At 46.6% G+C, this 23,913-nt stretch overlaps 1 protein-coding gene across 1 annotated transcript in view; it reads right to left on the minus strand.

The window, feature by feature from the left end:
* LOC102436882 (astrotactin-2) overlaps nucleotides 1-23,913 on the minus strand; it is a 483,991-nt gene that overhangs the window by 155,039 nt on the left and 305,039 nt on the right. Inside the window, exon 13 of the mRNA XM_023755930.1 lies at nucleotides 9,320-9,585. Within this exon, the coding sequence (XP_023611698.1) occupies nucleotides 9,320-9,585 (266 nt within the window). The remainder of the gene's footprint in view (nucleotides 1-9,319; nucleotides 9,586-23,913) is intronic.

Consider the following 23,913-nt stretch of genomic DNA (forward strand, 5'->3'; position numbering starts at 1 on the left):
CTAGGGTTCCTAACTTTGTCACACCAGTTCCATTTCATGGTTTCATTGATTGGACTCTGTCTCTCCCTCTCCCTTCCTTTCTCTCAAAAAAAAAAAATCAATAAAAATTTTTTTTAAAAAATCCTATGTCTTCAATTAAACTACCCACAAAAATATAAGACTTGCCCTCTGTGATGGACTAAATATTTGTGTCTCTCTCTACCTCCCCCCACTCTCCCCCCCCTTCAAATTCATATGTTGAAACCCTACCCCTCAATATCATGTTTTAGGAGGTGGGGCCTTTGCATGGCATTAGGTCATGAGGGTGGAGCCCTTGCAAATGGGATTAGCGCCCTTATAAAGGAGGCCACAGAGAGCTGCCTCGCCCCATCTACCATCTAAGGACACAGCACAGTGAGAGGGCAAGTCTGTGAGCAGCCCCCACCAAACATCAAAACTGTCAGAACCTCGATTTTGCGTCTCAGCCTTCAGAACTATGAGAAATAAAATGTTTGTGCCCTAACTGGTTTGGCTCAGTGGATAGAGCGTCGGCCTGTGGACTAAAGGGTCCCAGGTTCGATTCCGGTCAAGGGCATGTACCTTGGTTGCGGGCATATCCCCAGTGGGGGGTGTGCAGGAGGCAGCTGATCGATGTTTCTCTCTCATCGATGTTTCTCTCTCATCGATGTTTCTAACTCTCTATCCCTCTCCCTTCCTCTCTGTAAAAAATCAATAAAATGTACATATTTTTTAAATGTTTGCCACTTAAGCCACCCAGTCTATGGGAGTTTGTTAGAGCAGCCAGACAGACACCACCCACGAAATTCACTCATGGATTTGAGTTTCTTCTTTACAGACTTATTTCACAGCAACAGGTCTGTATTACATCTCGGTTTGCTCGCCTTTTAATTTCATTGCATTATGTTGATGTCAGGGGACCTTCCACACACACGTACTCCGGTCCAAATTAAGTGTCCAGACGATAGAAATACATGTCCGTTTTGCTCCCAAATGGCCAGAACAGCGCCTGGACCCTAGGAGACCCTCTGTAATTATTTGTTACAAGTGGACACCCCAGCTAACTGGCCCCTGTACGTATTTTCATGTTTCACAACATATGAGTCAACAACATTTAGAAAAATGTGCTGATGCCATGTATCTTTTTTTTTCCCCAGTAAAAAGAATTTACCAGAATGGATAATGCTGTAAAAACTTTCTGGCGATGGAGATCCGAAGATCCTTTAAAATCAGAGATCTGAAGACCCCAAAGGAGTAACCTTTGCCATAAAGCAACCCTGGACCCTGGAATTCACCCTTCCACTGTCGCTGTGGTTATCAGCCTAAAACTCACTTCTGCTTATGTCTCTCCCTTGACTCCAAATCTTGAAGGACGCCTTACAGCACAGCACCCAAACCCCTCAGCACAGCATTCAGACTTGCCCACAATTCAGCCTCCTGCTTCCCACTCCTCCAGTTTCAGCTCTCCCAAATCTTTCGGACCTATCACAAGAGTGAGAAACGCATAAGCTTTACACACTGACATCTGGGTCTGAATTCTGACCCCACAGGTCAGAAGCTATGTGACCTCAGATAAATTATGTATCTCTTTCAAGCCTTCAGTTTTTGCTTTTGAACTGGTGAAACGGGCATAACTGTGCATACTTCAAATGCGTGGTAGCAGGACAGAGTGAGGGGACATATAGTAATATGCATAAAGCGCTTTACAAAGCTAGGGCTATCGTTGGCACTCAGTAGCAGTTGGGTTTTTGTATCATTTCACTCATAAAAACAAAAAACACCTCAGATGCAGACAATAGAATGGTTACCAGAGGGCAAGGGTGGTGGGGGTAGAGTGAAGAGGGTAACGGGGGTCAAATACAAGGTGACAGAAGGAAACTAGACCTCAGGTGGTGAGCACACGATAGAGTGCACAGGTTTTGTGCTATAAAATTATACACCTGACATTTACACAATGCTATTAACCAACGTTACCCCAATATATTTGATAATGAAAAATTTTAAAATAATTGCTGGGTTTTAGTCTTCTCTATGGTTGGCACATAGTATTTGGCATGCTTTCTTTCCCCTTCCTGTCTAATACACCTGAGACCAAGGTTTGTCCAGCATTTTTGTCAAGGACGTCCCAGGAGTGGGGAACCTTTTTTCTGCCAAGGGCCATTTGGATATTTATAACCTCATTCGCAGCCATACAGAATTATCAACTTAAAAATTAGCCTGCTATATTTGGTCAGACACTTAATTACTCATCCCTAATGCCTTGGCAGGGCCGGACCAAATGATTTGGTGGGCCTCATACGGCCCGCGGGCCTGATGTCCCCCATCCCTGACTTAGTGAGCATTTCGGGCTCTGTGCATCCCACCGTCGCAGGAAAGCCACGGGCCGTGGATGACATACAAAGAGGTGAGTGTGGCCATGTGCGGACATTTTCTTTATGGGAACAGATGGATTTTACAGGTGGAGGGCTCCTTTTCCAACTCTGGCCTAGACCAGCCCTGGAGTTTTACAGACCTGGCTGCAAGCTCCTCCGAGCCTCAGTCTCCCCATCTATTACACAGGGATAGTCGGACTTCCCTCCTAAGTTGCCCAATGACGAAATGAGATAAAGCAGTGAAGCCCTGGGCGCAGTTTTCGCAGATGATTTGTATCTGACAGATAGTATTATTTCAGCAGCAGCGCACTTGCCTCGAGCTATTCCGCTCTCTGTCCACATCCACCTGCCCCGCCCCAAGAATCGTGTCCAGATCCTCCCTTTCAGAGTTTCCTTCTCCCTCTTTTCTAAGGCTGTTGGAACGCCTGTTGTGTTATTTGAAAATAAACGGTGCATTAATACAACATATGCAAGTAATTAAAGTTACTCCTGTGGCTCTTCTGCCTCCTCCACCCCACCACGGCTCCTTGAAGGCAGGATCGATGTCTTCCTCCCTCGGTATCACATCTCCTAGCCTGGTCCCCTGCACGCACCACGCACCCCATGCACGGTAACGGTAACGGCGGTGATGGCGAGGGTGGTTGTGATAACCATAGCGGCAGTGGTGGTAATAATAACGGGGTGGTTGCTGGGGGGCACGATTTTGGCTGTTCCTTTCTCTTCAAAGAGCAATCGCTTGGAATTCTCTTTTCAATCTGGGCCAAGAAGTGTAAATAGAGAAAACAAGAGTTTCTGGCCGAGAGGGAGGCTCTGCTGGAAGGTCCGACAACCACAACAAGACCAAAATGACACACAGCTCTCCCTGGGGCCAAAGGAAAAGAGAGAGAGAGGAACACACACACCTCACATTACCGGAAGTCAGGGGAGGGCACCCGGGCACTGGAAAAGAAGGATTCTGATCTACAGGGTGTTTTGCAGTCTTCAGAACAATAGCCAACGGGCTCCTGATGTTTCTACATGAGAGCCCTGTGGGGAAGTTAGCACCGCCCACTTCACAAAAGGCAAACTGAGTCTCAGAGAGAAGGCATTTCTGAGATCGGAAGCCATGCCTGACCACTCCGATTTCAGTACTGGCTACGTAACCTGGAGCAAGTCTCTCTTCATCTCTAGGTCTCAGTGTTACTGCGTGTCAAGGAAAGAGGTCGATCTGGAGAATAAACAGGATATAACTTTAATATCCCTCTCCACTCATAAATGCTGTGAGCATGGGATAGAGGACAAGAGGTGCATACCGCTGCCTTCCCAATATTAACTTAAGGAGTTAAACTGGGAATATCTCTGCATGAAAAATGTGTTGCAGGTCCCAGGATGCCTCTTCCAACCTCAAAATATTTTCCTTATTTTCAGGGTAGAAGTTAGATCTGAATATCACAAGGCCAGAGGGGAATGTGGGTAAAAGTTAACCAGTACTTATCACACAGATAAAGGCACAGAGAGCCAAACAGTGGAAGCATCCATGTCTAATGTCATATAAAAACCAAGGACGGAGCTCAGCTGGTGTGGTTCCTTGGTTGAGTGTTGACCTATGAATCAAGAGGTCACGGTTCAATTCTCGGTCAGGACACATGCCCAGGTTGCGGGTTCAATCCCCTGTAGGGGGCATGCAGGAGGCAGCTGATCAATGATTATCTCTCATCATTGATCTTTCTCTCTTTCTCTCTCTCTCTCTCTCTCTCTCTCTCCCTCCCTCCCTTCCTCCCTCCCTCTCCCTTCCTCTCTAAAATCCATTTTTCTAAAATTTTCAAGGATGGAGCCTGGGTGTCCCAGGTGTCTCTGATTCCAGGTGCCAGGTGTCTCAATTCTCTAGCTCTTCCAAAGAAAACATTTAACCCCAAGATGGGTAGGGAAAGATCATAGAATGACTACTTTCTACACATGAGTAAAAGTAAGTCAATCAGATAGTCAATGGCAGAGATAGAATTCAAATCCAGCTCCGCCTGGCTCTTCCCCAAAACACTGTTCTATCTCCCCGCCTCAGAGTCTCCTCCTCTTCTTCACCCAAAGGCTAAATTACCAGGCACACGAAGTCTTGTACATCAAGTACTAGTTATGCTTGGCCAAGCTCTGCGGCTTTGGGCTCTGCGTGGGTCAGTGAACACGTGAGGGAGGAGATTTACATATTAATCAAACTCTCCATCACAAAGCCATTTCCCTGCTTCACTTGTTCTAAACCACAGCGTGAAGCAGAATGACGGGTTCTTGTCCAGCTGGAGCAGAAGGCACGCACTATGCCCAGTGGTCCCCAGGCTATCGGAGCACACCCCGGCTCTGGTCCAGATGCAGAGGCCAGAACTGCCCCCAGAGACCTCAGGCCAGTCCACCCGCTTCCGGATGCTCCTGACTGCGTCCTGAAATGGGGCAGGGAGCTGCCTCGGCACCTCCAGTAACCCAAGGCATTGGGCGCCCTCCCATAGAAGAGTGGTTCCCTCCTGCTTTGGAAGGTCTACAGGAGAAGGAAGTCGTTCTACTCGAGTTTAACTCCACCTGCGGTATTCCTTACCCACAGAGCATGTGTTCCAGAAGTGTTTATAGAGCGAGAAAGGCTCCAAAACTCCCTCCACGGGTGAGCTGCCCTTTCGGGCTCACTGATGACTTCTCGCATTCAAAACACAGGTCCCACCCTATTTGCCCTGTCCCTAGCCCTTTGGGTATCTGCAACATTATCAAGTACCACCTAGAAGAGAAGGTACCAAAGGAAAGCAAAGGTAAAGGAAGGGGCCACATCGTGTTTCGCATCATTATAAAAAAAGGTTGCCTGTTACGTGTGATGAGCCAGGCAGACACTACACAGTCATTATCTCATGTGAGTCCCATGACGTAGAAATTGTGAGACCCCATTTTACAGATGTGGAAACTGAGGTTTGGAGAGGTCAGCCAGCATCGCCCGGGACTGTGAGATTAAGGCAGGATTCCAAGCCAACCTGGGTGGAGTGCAGCACCTCCACTGTCTGATTCCACTTAGACTAAGTCCCTTGTAGGAAGCCCAGAAAGAAGCTCACTCCTCCTAGCAGTATTTTGTTCTCAGGTGGGGAAAGAAAGGTCCAGAAAGAACAAGGATGTACCCAGCCTTACAGGGCCTCAGTGTCAGAGTCCCAGTCTTTTATGCATATGGCCTCTGCCGCCCACTGAACAGAAAGGCAGAAAGATGGAGAATCCATGAGAGAAGGAGCGATGGGGACTTGGGAAGAGGAAGAAAAACAAGTGATGGAGATGATGAGAACGGCTGCTTTCTCATCACGCCGGCCGGCCTCCCTCTGTGCCCATAGTCCCTCTTCCAGGATCGTTTCCAGACCTGCGATGAAGCTGCCCTACCCACTCCCACCGCAGCCTGGCTCCCTGGGAATGCCCAACCACCACAGCCCCCAGGCTGCCGAGAAACTTTAAACAGGCCTGTCTTGGGGTTCAAGGGTGGGGCAAAGAAACTGGAGCCTCAGAGGAAGCCAGCTCTACTCAACCAGCTCTAACATTTCTGTGCGGGGATGACAAAGAGGAGCAGCGCTGGGAGCCGAGAATCAGCACCCATGCTCTTCTGCCAGAACCCTGCCATGGCTCCCCACCACCAGGGACCAAACTCCTGGCCAGCCCAGCCTTCACGGCTCTGCCTGGCCTGGTCCTGCCGCCTCCCCTCAGCATGGCCCGTGGAGCTGCCCCTCGGCCTCGGTCTCTGCCACACGAGTGGTCACTCAGTTCCCCAGGGAAAGGGGCCGCCTTTGCTCATTCTTCAGGCCTTCGCAGGAGCTGGGCCTTCTCCCCTCCCCCAAACCCAGTCCGCCACACTTCATGCACCTGGCCCCAGTTTCAGTGTCACTTCCTCAGGGAAGCCTCCCCGCACCCGACAAGGCCCCTGTTCCACACTTTCAAACCACGGTCCTGGACTTCTCTTGGTACTCAGCACAGCCTGTCTTTACTTATTAATATCTGTCTTCTCCAAAAGTCTGTAAACCCCACGAAGATAAAGACCGTGTCTGCTCGCCATACTCCTCACTTCTCAGGGTATCACAGGGTACTTGGCATAGTAGGTGCTCAAAAATACTGAGTTAACGAATCAATGCCTAGTGCTCCAAGGGCTCAAATTCTGTAAGGAGAACAGTGACATCTAGTGGCCACTTTCACACCCTCATGAATGGGCCTCAGGAAGACCTCCCTGAAGGTCCAGAGTTGACTATTGTAAGGGAAGCTGGCGCAGAATTCAGAAATGAGGTCATCTGACTCCTAAGCAAAGAAGAAAGGAACTACCACTCCTCTGCTACCACGCATGTGCCAAGAGCACGTTGCCCAAGTCCCCGGACCGAGCTGGTATTGTGCCACTTATAGATGCGGAGGGCGGGGTGGCCCGGGATGGCAGTCCTGGGGTCAAGCTCACAGAGCAGTACCTGGGACTGTTAATAGCCTCACCCACCATGGCAGCTGTGTAAGGGGAGCTCAGCCCCTCACTGCTTGCTGACACAACACTGGTCGGACCCACCTTGGTCTTCACTGGAAGCTTCAACAGCAACCACGGGTGCCTGCTCCCACTTACATGCCCCCAGGGGACTCCTGCCCTGAAGCCAAAGGCGAGGAGACAGATGCGTACCTGCCTGCTGTGGTGTTGTTACTTTAGGGATTTCTGATGCACAGAATTAGATCATTCGAGATGCTTGGTTCATGACTCCAGCTCACTGTTGCACGACACAGTGGGTGTTAGTCAGTTAGCTAGTTTTAATTCTCTAATGAACTCCCACACATCCACCACTCACTACGCCCGCTGGGGACTTGACTAGGTAAGTGTAATGAACGCTCCCTCATGCCGTCACCCTGCCTCCCCGACTCAAGACGACCTTCACCCTGAATCCTATGCTCACCATTTCCTTGACTCCATTTCTAAATGGTTTACTGCATCTGTATTTATTCCTAAAAGGTAGTATATTAGGTGTGTGTGTGTGTGTGTGTGTGTTTATGTGTGTGTATTTAAACAAAATAATAGAAGGGGTATCATGCTATTTAAAATGTATCTTTGGGACTTGCTTTCTTTATTTAATATTATGTTCACTCATGTCATACTGTCACCACAGTTCATTCATTTGTGCCATTGGGCAGTATTCTATTGCATGCATATTCCACACCTTAACTCCATCCCGTGGATGGCCATCTGTATTCTCTCCAGAGGGCTCCTTCTGCCACACAATTCTCACCCTATCAGCCTCCTGCTGATTGTGTATCTTCAGCATCGCAATGCCCACCAGATAGGGTTCAAAGTCCATGACCCAGCTTACAAAGTCCTAAATGACCAGACTCCTCCTTACCCCTCTGGCCTCATCTCCGCTCTCCTTCCATATCTTAGACTGTCATCGGGAATTTCTTTCCACCTTTGTGCAGACCATGCTGTTTTCTGCCTTAGGTTGTCTACCTGATACTCCCCCTCATTCTTATTCTCATCCCTTCTTAGTCCTCAGAAGCCCTCACCACCCTCTGGCACCTGCTCAGCTCACTGGGATGCTAGGGGAGGGGCGTGTAAACCATCGCATCCTACTGGACTTGGTCAGGGGTCCACCAGATTGTCTCCTCTGGACGCCCAGAGCTATCAGGGAGTTTCTGTAGAGAGAAGAGTGGGGACCTAGTAGAGACGCTTTATCCACCTTCCTCCTCCTCATTGAAAGAGTGGCATCACTATTCCTGCTTTTATGGATCGGGGCTTCTGAAGACTGCATGTGAAAACAGTGTGCCATGAACACGAGTTTGCACACCAGTGAACCAAATCATGCATATGGTCCCCTCCAGTCCTGGCACACTGTAATTGAAATTGAGAGACGCAGAAAGAGGAAAAAGAGGAGATGTCATTTCACAATGAAGCGTATCGTCTCTAGAGCAAACCAACTTTCAGCAAATCACTGAGCATCTTTGAGGTTTGCTCAGTTGTAAAGCAGGTATGACATTAAAATGAACCATATGGAATTGCCCCTTTCACTAACAAAAGATTGTCAAATATCCGTACTTTCTTTTGAAGCCACCCAATGTTTATAAGAAAAGTAGAGCTTTGAAAGGTGAATTAAATAAGGTGACCCAAGGGCAGTGCTGAGGCAGATACCACGAGTTTTTCACCAGACCCATATCTCCTCCTAGAAGCACAGATGGAATATATGTCCCTGTCTCACTGCACACAGGTGTGCCCAGGGCTGAGTTCTAGCCACTGGAATGGGAGCTGAAAGGACAGGTGCCACGCTCAGCCTGGACCCACTTCAGCTGCTCACGGCATCCCCCATGTTCTTTCCTTCTCTACCTCAACTGTGATGGAGCACAGGACAAAACAGGCTGGATCCCTGAAGTGCATCTCAGAATAAAGCTATGTGTCGAAAAAATAATTGAGCCCCAGCCAGTTCAGCTCAGTGGATAGAGCATCGGCCTGTGGACTGATGGGTCCCAGGTTCAATTTCAGTCAAGGGCACGTACCTAGGTTGCAGGCTTGATCTTGGCCTTGGTCTGGGTGAGTGCAGGAGGCAACCAATCGATGTGTGTCTCTCACATCAATGTTTCTCTCTCTCTTGGTCTCTCCCCCTCCCTTCCACTCTATCTAAAAATCAATGGAAAAATATCCTTGGGTGAGGATTAACAAAAAATTGAATATATTTTATATATATATATGACTGACTCTGCACAAACAAGAAATAACCTATATTGTATTAAGCCAGAGATTTGAGGGTTTGTCGGTGATAGGAGCTGGTGTTATCAAGCTGTATATGTACTCAATAAATGCTAGTCATGATGATGATGATGATGAGATGATGATAATGATGGTGGTGATTATGGTGGTGACAACAACAACAATCCCAATAGACCAAGGGCCCACAGGGCAGGAGTAGGAGGGTTGGTACTTAGACTAGACTTAGTGCTGGTGTCGGGGGCTGGGGGCTTACCTCCTTGGTGCCATTGTCCTGGATGAGGGTGTAAAGTGGTACCACACGGTTGATTTCTAGCAGCACCGGTGTGGGGCTCAGCTGCTCCTTGCCTGGTCGGCGGCAAAGGTGGCAGGTAGAGGGACAGCGGCCTTTCTCCTCACAGCGGATCTCCACGCCTGAGATGAGGTGGTCATCTGACAGCATCTGGGCCGTCAGCAGACCTGAGAGGTAGGTGATGAAGGGCATGGACTTGAGCTCTTTCTTGCTGCCCAACTCCGTGGTCTCTGGAGAGGGAGAGAGAAATTCAGCATTGTTCAAAAGGTCGGGCTCCTGAACCCACCATGAGTCCTGATGTGCTAAGGACCTGGTGTCAACAGGAAAGGAAAAGAGATGACAGAGTGGTTTGTGCATCATGCTTTGTTAAGAGCATTGGCCAGATGGTTCAGAATGGAGCCTTGTTCTACCATTTACATTAAATATCTCCCTTGCTCTCTTTGGACCTTACTTTGTACACATTTAAAAATGGCAGGTTGGACTAGAGCATTCTCCAAGGACCTTGCAAAATGTTAATATTCAAAGATTTTTTTTCCCAACCAGAAATTCCTTTCTTCGATTGTCAATTTACAGAATTGTTACCTTTCTTTTTTAAAAAGTATATTTTACTGATTTCAGAGATGAAGGAAGAGAGAGAGATAGAAACATCAACGATGACAGAAAATCATCAATTGGCTGCCTCCTGCATGCCCCAGACTGGGGATGGTGCCTGCAATTCAGGCATGTGCCCTGACCTGGAATCAAACTGTGGCCTCCTAATTCATAAGTCGATGCCCAAACACTGAACAATGCCAGCCGGGCAAGAATTTCTACCTTTCTTTCATGAACTCTCTCCAGTCCTATATTTTTCATGAAGTCCCATGGAGCAGGGGAAACACACGCTTTGCAGTCAAGTCAATTTCCGTTTAAATCTCAATTCCACTTGATAATAGCAATGCAACCTGGGAAAAATCTCCCAACCTCCAAGAGCCTATAGTAACTAACTCCCAGGTTGATAACACCAATGGAAACAGTTCTGAGTGATACATGCGATAGGAGGAGGTGGCCCTGTCTGGAAAAGACATCTTTCCCCCTTTCTTTCTTTGTTCATCTGTTCCCCGGTTCAAACTCTTTTCTCTCCTTCTTCTCCGTGCACACGCTGAGATCTGATTCATGCGTGCTCCATTCTGTGCTGTCTCGCTTCATCCTACAAAAAGTATCTCCCATTTCTGTGCCTTTGCTCACCCTGTCCTATGTTTCCCATCTGCCTCTCCAAATTTCTACCACCCATCCATGCTCCATTCCAATGTGATCCTCTTCAGGAAGTCTCTACTCCTGGCCCCAGTCCCTCTTCTATGAACAACTATTTCCACTTGCAAGACCTTATCTTGTTAAGCTCATTGTCTCATCCCATTTTCTGCTGACCTCTCCAACCATAGTATCAGGTCTGGGAGACCAGGGACCACTCCTGTCCCCACCTCTTTGGGGCCTAGCAGGATGCTAAGGATTCACTTGAGACTTAATCAAAGAGGAAGATTATAGAACTCGGAATGGCTAGAATGACATTCATGACCAAGTCTAAAGACTCCGACATTCTCCTGAGGAATTCTAGGGATCCCAGGAAGCATCTCAGCAGCTACTGGAAGAGGACAAGAGGAAAACCCAGCAGGCAGAAAACTCCAAACCCACATCTCAAATTCAAATAGAGCAGTTCCACTTCTATCTGTTTGACAGACTGGCCTTCTACCTAAGATTTCTTAGGAGAGAGGGGTCAGTGGTATATCAAAAAGCTTGAAGGAACAAAATGATATGTACAACCCAGAGGGTTCCACTTACGTTGCAGACTATGCGTGGGATATCTTCAATGCACAGTCTTAGTGGCAAAACAGGAAATGGTGGGGGGGGACTGGACTAAGGGACGAAGCTTGCTACAGGTGGCAGCTTCTTCCAAGCCTGGTAAAGTCAAGGCAAGCTCCTGACTCAGTGGAACCACAGGCCCTGGGCCCCAGTGCCTGGCAGGAAAAGAAGGGTTGTCTCCTGCTTTTGCTCTGGGCCTGCAGTGACACGCAGCTGAACTGGAAATGGGCTTACCAGTTGGAAATACAAATAAGTGCAGCCTTCATTCATTACTCTCTGGGCCCTCGGGCCTGGGATCTGGGCTCCACCTTTTCTGTCTGGCTGTCAGCAAATGCTTATGAGCCTCAGATCAAAGGCTCTGGGGGAGGAAGACGAGGCGTATTCCAGCTCACCAGTCCTTCAGAGGGATTAAAGATGGGTAGTTACCCAGATAAACAAAACAAAGATGTGAAGGAGGCATCTCGGCAGCTGGGGAGATGGAGACAGTCTTGCATACAGACACTTTTGGAAGTGCAGGTCATAGGGACAGTTTTGGAGAAAAAATGACTTCAAACTTGGGAGAGAATAACCATTCAGGAGAGAAGGGGAAGGGGTATTAGAGCTGCAAGGACATTAGGGAGCCATTAGCATACACTCTGACCCAGAGGTCAGTAGACAATGGCCCATGGGTCAAATCCAGCCCTCTGCCTGTCATTGCAAATAAAGTTTTATTGGAACATAGGAGCCCTCATTCTTTTTTTAAAAATATATTTTATTGATTTTTTACAGAGAGGAGGGAGAAGGATAGAGTCAGAAACATCGATGAGAGAGAAACATTGACCAGCCGCCTCTTGCACACCACCTACTGGGGATGTGCCCGCAACCAAGGCACATGCTCTTGGCCGGAATCGAACCTGGGACCCTTCAGTCCGCAGGCCGATGCTCTATCCACTGAGCCAAACCGGTTAGGGCAGCCCTCGTTCTTTTTATTGTGTATGGTTACAATGGCAGAATTTAGTAGCTGCAACAAGGACTCCATGGCCCACAAAGCCTAAAATATTTACTACCCAATCCTTTGCAGAGAAAGTCTAGCCTTAGGTTATCAATGGGGAAAGTGAGTCTCAGAGAGGGGTCCACCTATAGTCAAACAGGAATGTGGAAGAATGATGGATTAGTTAAAGTAAAATCTTTGGAATTAATTAGACCATCAGTACACTTGGGTTGCGCCTTTACAAGGAGAATAAAGTAGGACATCTTTTCTTCAGAAGACAGCTTTCCAAAACGAGTGAAAACCGCACCTTTGGAGAAACACTAACCTAGTACAGCCTTCCCGTTTTAAACAAGAGGTGATGGTGTCCCAAGGAAGGAAAATGACTTTGCAAAGTCACCCGGTGAGTTAGTGATTCTTTCAGCACGTGGCCCCGGTCTGTCTGATAATCAATACACCACTTCAACCATCGTTTTTATGTGTTATTTTATGTATTTTTAAAAATTTTTATTGATTGATTTTAGAGAAAGAGAGAAACATCGATTTGTTATTCCACTTATTTGTGCATTCATTGGTTGATTCTTGTATGTGCCCTGACTGGGGATCAAACCCACAACTTTGGCACATGAGGTTGATGCTCTAACCAACTGAGCTACCCAGCCAGGGCTTATCTCTTGTTACAAAATGCAGATGGCCTGCCCCTCATCGCACCTTGCCATTTGCACATAAGGTCATTGGGAAGGAATGCAACATTCCCTTGATCACACATTCATAGCCATTGGGTTAAAGATATAACTACCCATTTAACAACAAAACGAGCTACAAATCTTTGCTGGTCTGCTCTTGTCTCATAAATCTTTAGCTTTTTCAATCTATCAGGTCAACAAGTGGAGTTAAAAGCCTGGTGTCTGGGCTGAAAACGGCATTGAAATAGGACAGAATTCACAGCCGAACTTAAGGACTGGTTTTGCAAAAGGAAGGCACTTGGGTATCATCTGGTCCAACTAAACAAGGAAGGAACCCAATGCCTAAATAGAGAAAAGCATTTACCTCTAAGTCCCATGTGCACTTATTAACAATGGCCCTTTTGGTAAAGACTGTGTCCTGCCTACGTTATGATCTGGATGAAAGTGGCAACAGGGAAGACCTTTAGCCATCCTGTTAATGACCCCTCTGAAGACTTTACAACCGCTAAAGCTAACTGCTTCTGACACCTCACGCTGCGGCTAAAGTCATCTTTTCAAAAGGTGAAGCCTATATTCCCCTCCTGCTTAACACTCTTCCATGGCCTGTCACTGCTTTTAGGAAAAAGACCAAAATCTTTAAGATGACGCGTAAGTAGTGTGGGCTCCAGACAACCTGTCTGCCTCTCCAATCGGATCTCGTACCCTGCTGCTCCTAGTTCTTTAACTTTCGGCCGCACTGGCCTTTAAGTTGCTTGCACACGCGCTGTGCCTCCCTAAGTCTCGGCAGATGCTCTTCTCTGTACAGAATGCTTTTTCCATCCCACACCCAGCCCCTGGCTTCTCCTGGCTCATTTTCACTCATCCTTTAGATCATAGGTCAAGGGCCAATTCCTCAGCAAAGCCTTCCCTGAGCTCCACCCCACATGCCACCAATCTAGAGTAGGGTTTCACATTAAAGACCCTCTTAGCATCCTGCTCTATGGATCATCCTGTGCTATGGAACTTTCCAGACTGAAAGTTCGATAAGGGCAAAAACAGTGTTAGTCTTGCTGATCCCCATACGTATCCACGTTACACAGTACCTGGAACACAGTAGGCTTTCAATAATACTTTCAATAACTATTTATTGGATATATAATATATTTATGTATCCTGATCATTGTGCTCTTATGAAAGCACTGATGAGTCTCAGAGCCAAGATTTGTGAATTTCAAGATTGACAATCAACCTGGCTGGTGTGACTTTGTGGTTGAACATTGACCTATGAACCAGGAGGGCACGGTTCGATTCCCAGTCAGGACACACGCCCGGGGTTGCAGGCTCTATCCCCAGTGTGAGGCGTGCAGGAGGCAGCCAATCAATGATGCTCCTCATCATGGATGTTTCTATCTCCCTCCCTCTCTTCCTTCCTCTCTGAAATCAATCCCATATAATAAAAACCTAATATGCAAATCAACTGAACGGCCAGTCGTTATGATGCCCCTGATCACCAGAGGACAGACACTCAACACAGGAGCTGCCCCCAGCCCGCAGGCCCCGACCAGCAGCAGCAGCATGGGGGGGGGGGGGGGGCGGCGAGCAGGCGGCGCCAGGCCAGCCAAGGCGGGTGCCAACGGGGCCCCCCAATCACCCCACCGGTCGCCCCAGAGACTGGCCCTGATTGCCAGCCAGGCATAGGGACCCTACCCGTGGACAAATTTTGTGCACCGGGCCTCTAGTAAGAATATAAATTTTAAAAAAGGATTGATAATGAATTGGCGGCTTCTAATCAAGTGACCTCTTCCCAAAGTAAAATTAGCTCACTCAATAGGAAAGTTAACAGATGAATAGCTGATCAATGTGCCCGCTGCTCTGACCTCCTTGTGGTTTTCACATGGGGCATGGCCACTGAGGGTGGGGAGTGCGGTTGAAACAGGCTGTCTCTAACAGGCGAGGATCAAGAGCCTTTCTGAAGAGTCTTATCCTCTGTTCCCATTTCCCATCCCTCGGAACAATGCTCTGAAAATAGGATCATGTCTGGTTTCAAGCCCAATTCAGTCCCAATGACACTACAACCCATTCATCTGAGAACCTGCCAACTGAACTCTCTTTTTTCTCCTCCCAAATTCCTGCTGGGCATTATTTGTTGCCACAAAAAAAAAAAAAAAAAAAAAAGCCTCCGTTGAAGTGATAACTCTGTGTTGGGAGGGTAGCCAGGGCTTTTCGGCAGGAGGTGATGGCACTGCTTGGCCTCGTCGAGCAAACAAAACAAAGGCTTCCGACGAAGGGCTTCTGGGAGAGCCAAAGTCGTGCGAATGTTTGTCCAATAGTCAGCAACAGCTCCGGGCACTGCCGCCCAGTCAGACGGGCTTGCTTGGCAGTAGGCTTGCACTTGGAGCATTTAAAGGCTCCACGGGGACCAGAGGGGCTCAAATTAGAAACATCAAGGGTGGAGGGAAGAGGGTGAGACTTTTATATCGTAAAGAATGGCCTTTATTGCAGCAATGGCCTCCCAGGAATTGCTAAAACGGGATCATCTCTTAGGCGGAGTTACTATCTCCTGTTGGAGCCCAGGCCTGGCTCGAGGGCCCGCACAAATGTCCTTAACGAAGGGGAAGGAGCCAGCTACACCGCCGTCGCCAAGGCCTGTGCTTGTGTGTGGGGCCGTCTGCGCTTCCCAGCCCGGCAGCCCGAGTTCAGCACCGAGAGTGTGCCAATCACAGGTAACAGTGCCGGCCTGGAAGAGGTACTGGGAGGAGTAAATAAGGTGCGGCAAAGGTTAGGCACTCAATCATGTTAGCTGTCATGACTGTCGCGGCTGTGGTGCAATCATTTTTGTCACAACTACTCCCTATTCTGGATGCTGGAACAGGATGTTCACACTGGACTTCCTCTTGAGACACCGAGACAGACTAGAAGTGAAATCCCAAAGCCAAGCCCCTGTATGCAGAATTCACGAGGGAGATGAACCCAAACTTGTTTCCTAACTCTAGGAAGCCCAGCCAGAACAAGGAACTAAAGCAAGGTGAGAGGGTAGACAGGGCGGCTGAGGGGAGGCCTGCTTTGCAGACAACTAGTATTACCTGAGGTTGCAGGTTCCCAATGACCCAGGTGGCGCAGGAAGAACATGCTGCCTTCTAATCCCGTCTTGTGAGAAGGGGCCTCAAGAGCGCCTCTCGAAGGACTTGCCATGTGTGGGCAACTGGGAGGGTCTTACTCTACCTGCCGAAGCTCTGGTTGGTCAGGCAGCAGAACCCAGAGGTTGACAATGTGAAAAACACTTGAGGATTTTCCCTGGACCAGATATGGGGCCATAGAAGGAAGGGCTGTCACCTCAGCATTATTCAATGCTTGTGTGCGTCTGATTCTGTCAATTTTCCCTTGAAACCTGCTGGCACTTTAACCGCCCTGTCAGGAATTTCTCCTTAAAACTACCTGCTTCTGGCCTGGCTGGGGTGGCTCAGTGGTTGTGCATTGACCCATGAACCAGGAGGTCACTGGTTCGATTCCCATTCGGGGTACATGCCCAGGTTGCAGGCTTGATCCCCAGTGGGGGGCATGCAGGAGGCAGCCAATCAATGATGTTTCTCTCTCATCGATATTTCTATTTCTGTATCCCTCTCCCTTCCTATCGCTCTAAAAACCAAAAAAAAAAAAACATATTTAAACAAAAAACAAAACAACAACAACCAAAAAACGACCTGCTCCCTCCCTACACAGTAGACAAGGGTAGAATTGGATGCTTAAATCTAAAGCCGTTGAGCTGCAAGATCTGATCTGAGATCCTTGGCAAGTCACTTCACTTCTCCAACCTCAGTTTCCTTATTTGTAACATGGGGATGCTAGCTCCTCACTGACCTACTCTGAGCATCCGGGTGAGCTGCAGCCCTCACTGATGTACACCTGTGTCCTCAGATGGCCCCCCTGTCACCCTACAGAGTCAAGACCGTTGCCCCCTCTCACAAGGGAGGGAACCGAGGCTCAGAGTGACATGGAGGGTACCTGACGAGGGAGACTCATTTCAGTTCCACCTTTGAGGAAGGTCAGACTCTTTGTGTCCAGGGAGAGGGACCCCTGGACACTGACCAGTAGCACAGCAATGGCTGATGTCTATTGTTTGCAAATGAGAATTATTTTAGCTTTTTTTTTTTTAAGTACAGACATACCCATGTGGTTCTACTGTGTTGTTTGTCCTAAAGAAAGAAAGGCGCTCTAACCGGTTTGGCTCAGTGGATAGAGCGTGAGCCTGCGGACTGAAGGGTCCCAGGTTCGATTCCAGTCAAGGGCATGTACCTTGGTTGTGGGCATATCCCCAGTAGGGGGTGTGCAGGAGGCAACTGATCGATGTTTCTCTCTCATCGATGTTTCTAACTCTATTTCTCTCCCTTCCTCTCTGTAAAAAGAAGGAAGGAAGGGAGGAGGGGAGGAAGGGAGGAAGGGAGGAAGGGAGGAAGGGAGGAAGGGAGAAAGGAAGAAAGGAAGAAAGAAAGAAAGAAAGATAGATGCAGAGTGAAGAATCCCAGTGCAGCTCAGTGGACCCAAAGGTGGACTTTCCCACAGACTAAGGTGTGCTCAGGCTTCCTTCCCTGCCCACACCGGTTTTGGTTTCTGTTTTTAATCCCTCTTGCTGTTCAGTCAGCATTAAAGTTTAGCATTTCCTTCAGCCACTTGAAACAAGGTGGGCTGTGGGCAGTAATGGAGGCTGACAAAGCCATGTGTGGTCTCCTGCTGCCCTCTAGTGTTGGTTTAAGATGATTGCTCTTGGGAAAAACTTGGTTCTCCTACGCCAAGGAATGAATACTGTGTGCAAAGCAACTTGCTGCTCACTGAGGGCAGTGGGGAAGACAATAAAGGCTTCGCTCTGATCAAGGAAGCCTGGTGTCAAGTACAAGGTTCTGAACCAGCATTTGCTTAGAAGGCGGGTACAGGGCCAGGTTTGGAGCTAGGCGTTGGAGGGGTGGGGGTGATAGTAGTGAAATTATGAATAACTAGAGGCCCAGTGCATGAAATTTGTGCATGGGTAGGGTTCCTAGCAGCTGCCGGCCGCCGGCCAGGGCCTCCCTTCGTTCTGTGGCGCCCCCTGGTGGTCAGCGCACGTCATTGCGAGCGATCAAACTCCCAGTCGGTCAAACTCCCGAGGGGATACTTTGCATGTTAGGCTTTTATATATATAGATGATTTGCTCCAGACCAAGTGGTCCCCAAGAATAGAGCTTTGATTGAGTATGTGAGCTAGGAAGGTGAAGCCAGAGAGAAGGAGAGGAATGGGGCGAGAGCAGCGGTTCTCAACCTGTGGGTCGGGACCCCTTTGGGGGTCGAACGACCCTTTCACAGGGGTCACCTAAGACCATCGGAAAACACATATTGAATATATAATTACATATTGTTTTTGTGATTAATCACTATGCTTTAATTATGTTCAATTTGTAACAATGAAAATACATCCTGCATATCAGATATTTACATTACGATTCATAACAGTAGCAAAATTACAGTTATGAAGTAGCAACGAAAATAATTTTATGGCTGGGGGTCACCACAACATGAGGAACTGTATTAAAGGGTCGCGGCATTAGGAAGGTTAAGAACCACTGGGCTAGAGATAAAGCAGAGAGAAGAGACCATGGATGAAGCAGGATCCTGAAGGTACCAGGAAGATGAACTCCCAGGTAGCTGTGGAATGATGTGGTCTTGTGGACGAGAAAGGGGCCACAGACTAAACCTGACAAGAAGGCCTACGTGGCAGCCTTACAAACTCAGAGACCTAAAGTAACCACATAGAATAGTCTGAAATGAAAACTTTCTAACTAAAAGCTGTTCATGGCTGGTAGTCAATTCCTAGGCCAGTATTTTTCTCGAACAAAGGTAAATCTTCACCTTAACTGAGCCTGCCTGTTGTCTTGTTTTGCATCCACAATAACATACCTGATAACTTCTCTTTGGAATATCAAAGTAATTTCCTCCCCCACTCCTCAAAGCCAATCCCCTCACCAGAGCAGAGACCACAAATCCCCTCATTGTTATGATTATCATGTGAATTGTTAAGGACTATGAGTCTGCTCCTTTTTCTTTTATCCAGTCCCAGAGATTTCCTTGCTTTGCTTTCTCCTGCCTCCCTATCACCACTGGATTTCATGTAACCCCCTTAAGTCTTCTCCTTTGATTCTAATGTATAAAATAAGGTGCAAAACTGCCATTCTCAGGAGCATTTTCTCATTCCTTTGAGGATTTGCTTCCTGGCATCAGTTTGGCTCAAATAAACTCATAAAAATTCTTGCAGGCTTGGATGTTTCTTACGTTGACAGTCTGAATGTGAGGCAGACCTGGGTTTGGATTTCTATGCATGCAACCAGGGCCTCTGGGCACAGGTGTGCAAGCTGTGCCGTGCAGAACCCGACAAAGTGCAGCGGGGAGTGGAAACCAAGTCCCACCCCAGGCAGCCCCACGGGCCATGCCTGCACCCATAGGATTGAAGCCAAATGGAAGAGCACCATCTCCTGATTCAAACAAAAGGTGACTGTGGCCTGGGGGAGGCTCTGCAGGTGGCCATGGGCAAGCTTAAGAGGCTTCCTCTCAGAGCCTCTGCTCTTCTATGTATACAATAAGGATAACATTACAGATAAGGCAAAGTTGCTGCTTGAATTTAAAATAATGTATACTCGTGACACCCAACAAATTCCAGTTCTTATTGATCCAATCTCTATATATAAAAAGCCAGCGACCAGAATGCTGGGACGACCAGAACAACTGGGGACTATGACGCCCACTGCGGCAGGCCAACTGGCCAGATTGGGGGTGGGGCCGGCCAGCCAACCACCTGCAGCCCCTCCCCTCCACCGGCCCGGCCCCAATCAGGGCCAGCCAGACCTCACCCGTGCATGAATTCGTGCACCAGGCCTCTAGTATTATCATAACAACCTAGTTTTATTTTTAAGAAAGGGTGGGGGAAAGTCCATAAAAAGGGGGAGAGAGTAGAAAGGAAATCCTCATTTCCTGAGCTTCTATTCTTTTTTGCTAAGCAAAAGACATTCTCATCGAATTCTTATAACCGCAATTTGGACTAGGAATGTTCGCTTTTATAACCCTCCTTTACAACTGAGGAAACTGGGTTTCAGAATAATGACATTGTTTTTCATGGAAATATTGCAGGTTATAAAGGCAGGAAGAATGACAGAATTAGAAAATTACTATTTTGCAATCGAACACAAGAGATCTAGACAGCTATCACCAATGAATCCTAAAACCAGTAAGAGAAAGGCTGATGGGAATATTCCTAATTAATAGATCAGACTTACAGCAGCTGACCTGTTGTTTAATCTTAATATCACTAAAAGAAGTAAACCGGACAGTAAGTGCTTTTGATATGACGCCATAGGAAGTACATGGCACAGTCTGCCTACTTTAGCGGGCACTTCTTGGGCCCAGGCGTAGAATTCTAGGGTCTGTGAACTTGTGTAGAGGAAAATACAAACTTATTTTTAGTATATTCTAAGTGCAATTTAATATTTTATTTATTTATTTTTTTAATGGGGGAGAGAGAGAGAAAGAGAGAAAGAAAATAACACTGCTGTGAATAAGAAACACTGATCAGTTGCCTCCTGTACCTGCCTCAACTGGGAATCGAACCAGCAAACTGGGTATGCGCACTGACTGGTGTACAGGATGATGCTCCAAACAACTGGGCCACACCAGCTAGGGCATTTCCTTATGTTATGAATGGAGGTAATGAACTATAGTAGTGTAGCACTTCCTATGACTTTGACACAATCAGATTCACATATATTTCTATCATATTATGGGTTGTCACAAATATTTGAATTATTTATGTTCATAGCTATTAGAATATCCATTAAGTATTGTCATTAATAAAGAAGGCTATATATTACTCCATTACAAATTCGTTTTTTAAAAATATTTTGATAGCTCTATCTTGATATAATTTCTTTCTTATGTAGTCCTCATGTATCTCATTTTATGCATTTAAAAATATTATTCTGAGAAGGTGACAGGGGGTGGTGGGGGTCAATAGCCTGCATCATTTTATAAAAGGGGTCCATGAAACAAACAAACAAAACAAATTGATGAATCCCTAGGAGAGAGGAACATGTTAAAAAAAACAACAACAAATTAACACACACACACACACACACACACACACACACACAAGAAAAAGCAATGAGCTAATCTGCAAAGCAAAAAAATTCTAAAAGTCAAAGAAGCCAATGTCTTCAACAAATAATAGCAAAATTTTAAGGTGTAATTATTACTGATTAAGGAAGACCTAGTACAACATGTGGACATTTTGATTCTTATTTAAACACACCTACTACAGAAAGATGTTTTGAAGCAATAAAGGAAATTTGAATATGAAGTGCTAGATGTGATGATGATGTTAAAAAAATAATTATTTCTTAGAGACACATAGTGAGGTATTTACAGGAGGAACGATATGATATCTGGGATTTGCTTTAAAAGACTCCAGCAGCAGAAAGCAAATTGGAAGTGAGAGATAGTTGAAGCAAAATTGGCAAAATATTGACAAGTATTGCAAGGTGATGAGCACACAGGGACTCACTCTATCATTTTCTCTCCGTATATGTGTACTTTCCCCAATAAAACACCGAGAGAAGAGGGCTGCCAGGAGAATTACATAGAATCACTACAGGCAGTTACTGCCGGGGAGTAGGATGAAGAGGGATTTTCCACAACTACATTATGTGCTGTTTTGATTCTTGCTTCTAAACGCATTTTCACTTGCAGTATATTTAAATATTTTAAAATAACAGTAAAAGTTTCCTATTTTTAGAAAAATAAATTAGAATAATGAATAGCAGTGACATGAGAATGTATGGTATAGGTGGGGAGGGGGTGGAGCAAAAAGTCTATCTCTTCCTGGGCCGCCTGCCAGTCTTGCAGACACCAATTGATGGAGAGAGTAATGGTAGCCATCAAGAGAAAGCTGGCTGAAACCCTGGAGCCAAGAGGATAGGAAGCCTGCACGGGGGTTGAGAGGTGGGGCGTAGCAGAAATAAGGCCCATGGGATATTTCCCAATAGTCCTCATTTAGCTTTGAGGTGAGTTGAAGTTCCTGACACTACCCAGTGAATATTCTCTGGGCAAGCCTTCACTGCTACTAGCATTTATCAAGCAACCTACTCTGCCAGTATTTGATGACTGCTGATCTTTGACCATCTACGCTAGCTCAAATCATTACAAACTAGGTCCGGCCAATGCACACAAATGTATGTGATATTAAAAGAAAGTTTCAAAATTTTGAATCAATTGCTTCCATATCAGCTCAAGGAATTAAAAAATAAAACAAAATGAAAACAACAAATCAAAACACACACACACAAAAACCCTCCCTGTGCAAGGACATTTAGGCAGTCTTGCTGCGATGGTTAAATTTTCAAAGATCGACTTGTCAACTTGACAAACTCTCTCTTGCTGACTTTGATGAAACAAGCTGGAGAGACTCACATGGCAAGCTGAGGACAGTCTCCACCCAAAGCCATCAGGGGCCTGAGGCCCTCAGTCCGACAACCCGTAAAGAACTGAATCCTGCCAACAGCTACATAAGTGATCTTGGAAGCCAATCCTTCCCCAGTCGAACCTTAGAATGAGACCCCAGCCCTGGCCAATAACTTGACTGCTGTCTTCTGAGAGACTGTGAAGCAGAGGATCTAGCTAAGCTGATTCCCGACTCACAGAAACTGTGAGATAAGAAATGTATGCTGTTCAAAACTGCAAAGTTTTGAGGTAATTTGTTAATACAGTGATAGTTAATAAAGGTAGGCAGATATAATTTAATATTATTTCATAAACATTCTAGCAATTATTAACCTCTAGACTCAGACAAATTTGGTTAGGATGAATTAGAGTTGTAATTTTCTCCCCTACAATCTATAAGCAAGAAATTCCTCTTCCTCCTCAGAATTCAACTGTTAATAAGGGAAGAGGGGGACGATATTTTGTCGAGAACAGTAATGATGATGATGATGATGATAATAATAATAACAACAACAATGACATAATAGTAGCTAACATTCATAGACCACTTATTCTTTATCAGGCAGTGCTCTAAAAACTTAAGATATTAAGTCATCTAACATTTACAAAATCTCTATGTGGTAGATAGTTATTATTATACCCCTTTTGCAGAGGTAGAAAGTTAAGTTCACAGTAGCTAAGTCAGTTGGCCTAGGTTAAATAACTTGCCTTACAACAAGTCACCAAGCATTATTTCAAATTATCCTCTAACCCATTCTCCAAAAAAATCTTGCAGATGGATGGAACCAGGGTTCTGACCCTGATCTGATCCAAGCCTTTGCTTTTTCTATTGCATAATGGTGGACTTAACAAACTTATTTATAATTAAAAGCCTAATTGACCAGAACAACCAGTCGCTCTGACACGCACTGACCACCAGGAAGCAGATGCTCAATGCAGGAGCTGCCCCCTGGTGGTCAGTGCACTCCCACAGCCAGCTCCCCTGGCTGGCCAACCTTCCATGGTCCCTCCCCCTGGCCAGCAGGCCTCAATCAGCCCGACACCTGCCCACTGCAGTGGTGGTGCGGTGGTGAGGGAAGGAGGAGGGGGGAGGTGGGGAACCACATGGTGGTGGGGCGCCGATGATGGCAGTGTCGGCGTCCGGCGTCCCTTCCTTCCATGCCTAGCCCAGCGACCGTCACCTCCTCTCCAGTCTGGCCTTGATCAGACTGGCCCCAATCAGCCCTGATCACTGGCTAGGCTGAAGGACTCCACCCATGCATGAATTTCATGCACTGGGCCTCTAGTAATAATAATAATAATGACAGTAATATTAATACATGTCAGGCAACATGCCAAAATGTGAGTGCTTAACATCCAATATTTTACTTTGCTCCCCGCAATCATGTGATTTAGCTATTTTTGTCCCCACTTTAAAGAGAATGGTAAGAAGGTTAAACTAGAGATCTTCTTTGTAAATGGAGAAAATAATACTTAGCTCATAGGCTGATGTTATTGGTTGAATTGGGTCCCCCAAAATATATGCTGAAATCCTAATGCCCAGTACATCAGAATGGGACTTTATTTGGAGATAGGGTCATT

The sequence above is a fragment of the Myotis lucifugus genome, unplaced genomic scaffold (assembly GCF_000147115.1).
Source record: "Myotis lucifugus unplaced genomic scaffold, Myoluc2.0 scaffold_87, whole genome shotgun sequence".
Lineage (NCBI taxonomy): Eukaryota > Metazoa > Chordata > Mammalia > Chiroptera > Vespertilionidae > Myotis > Myotis lucifugus.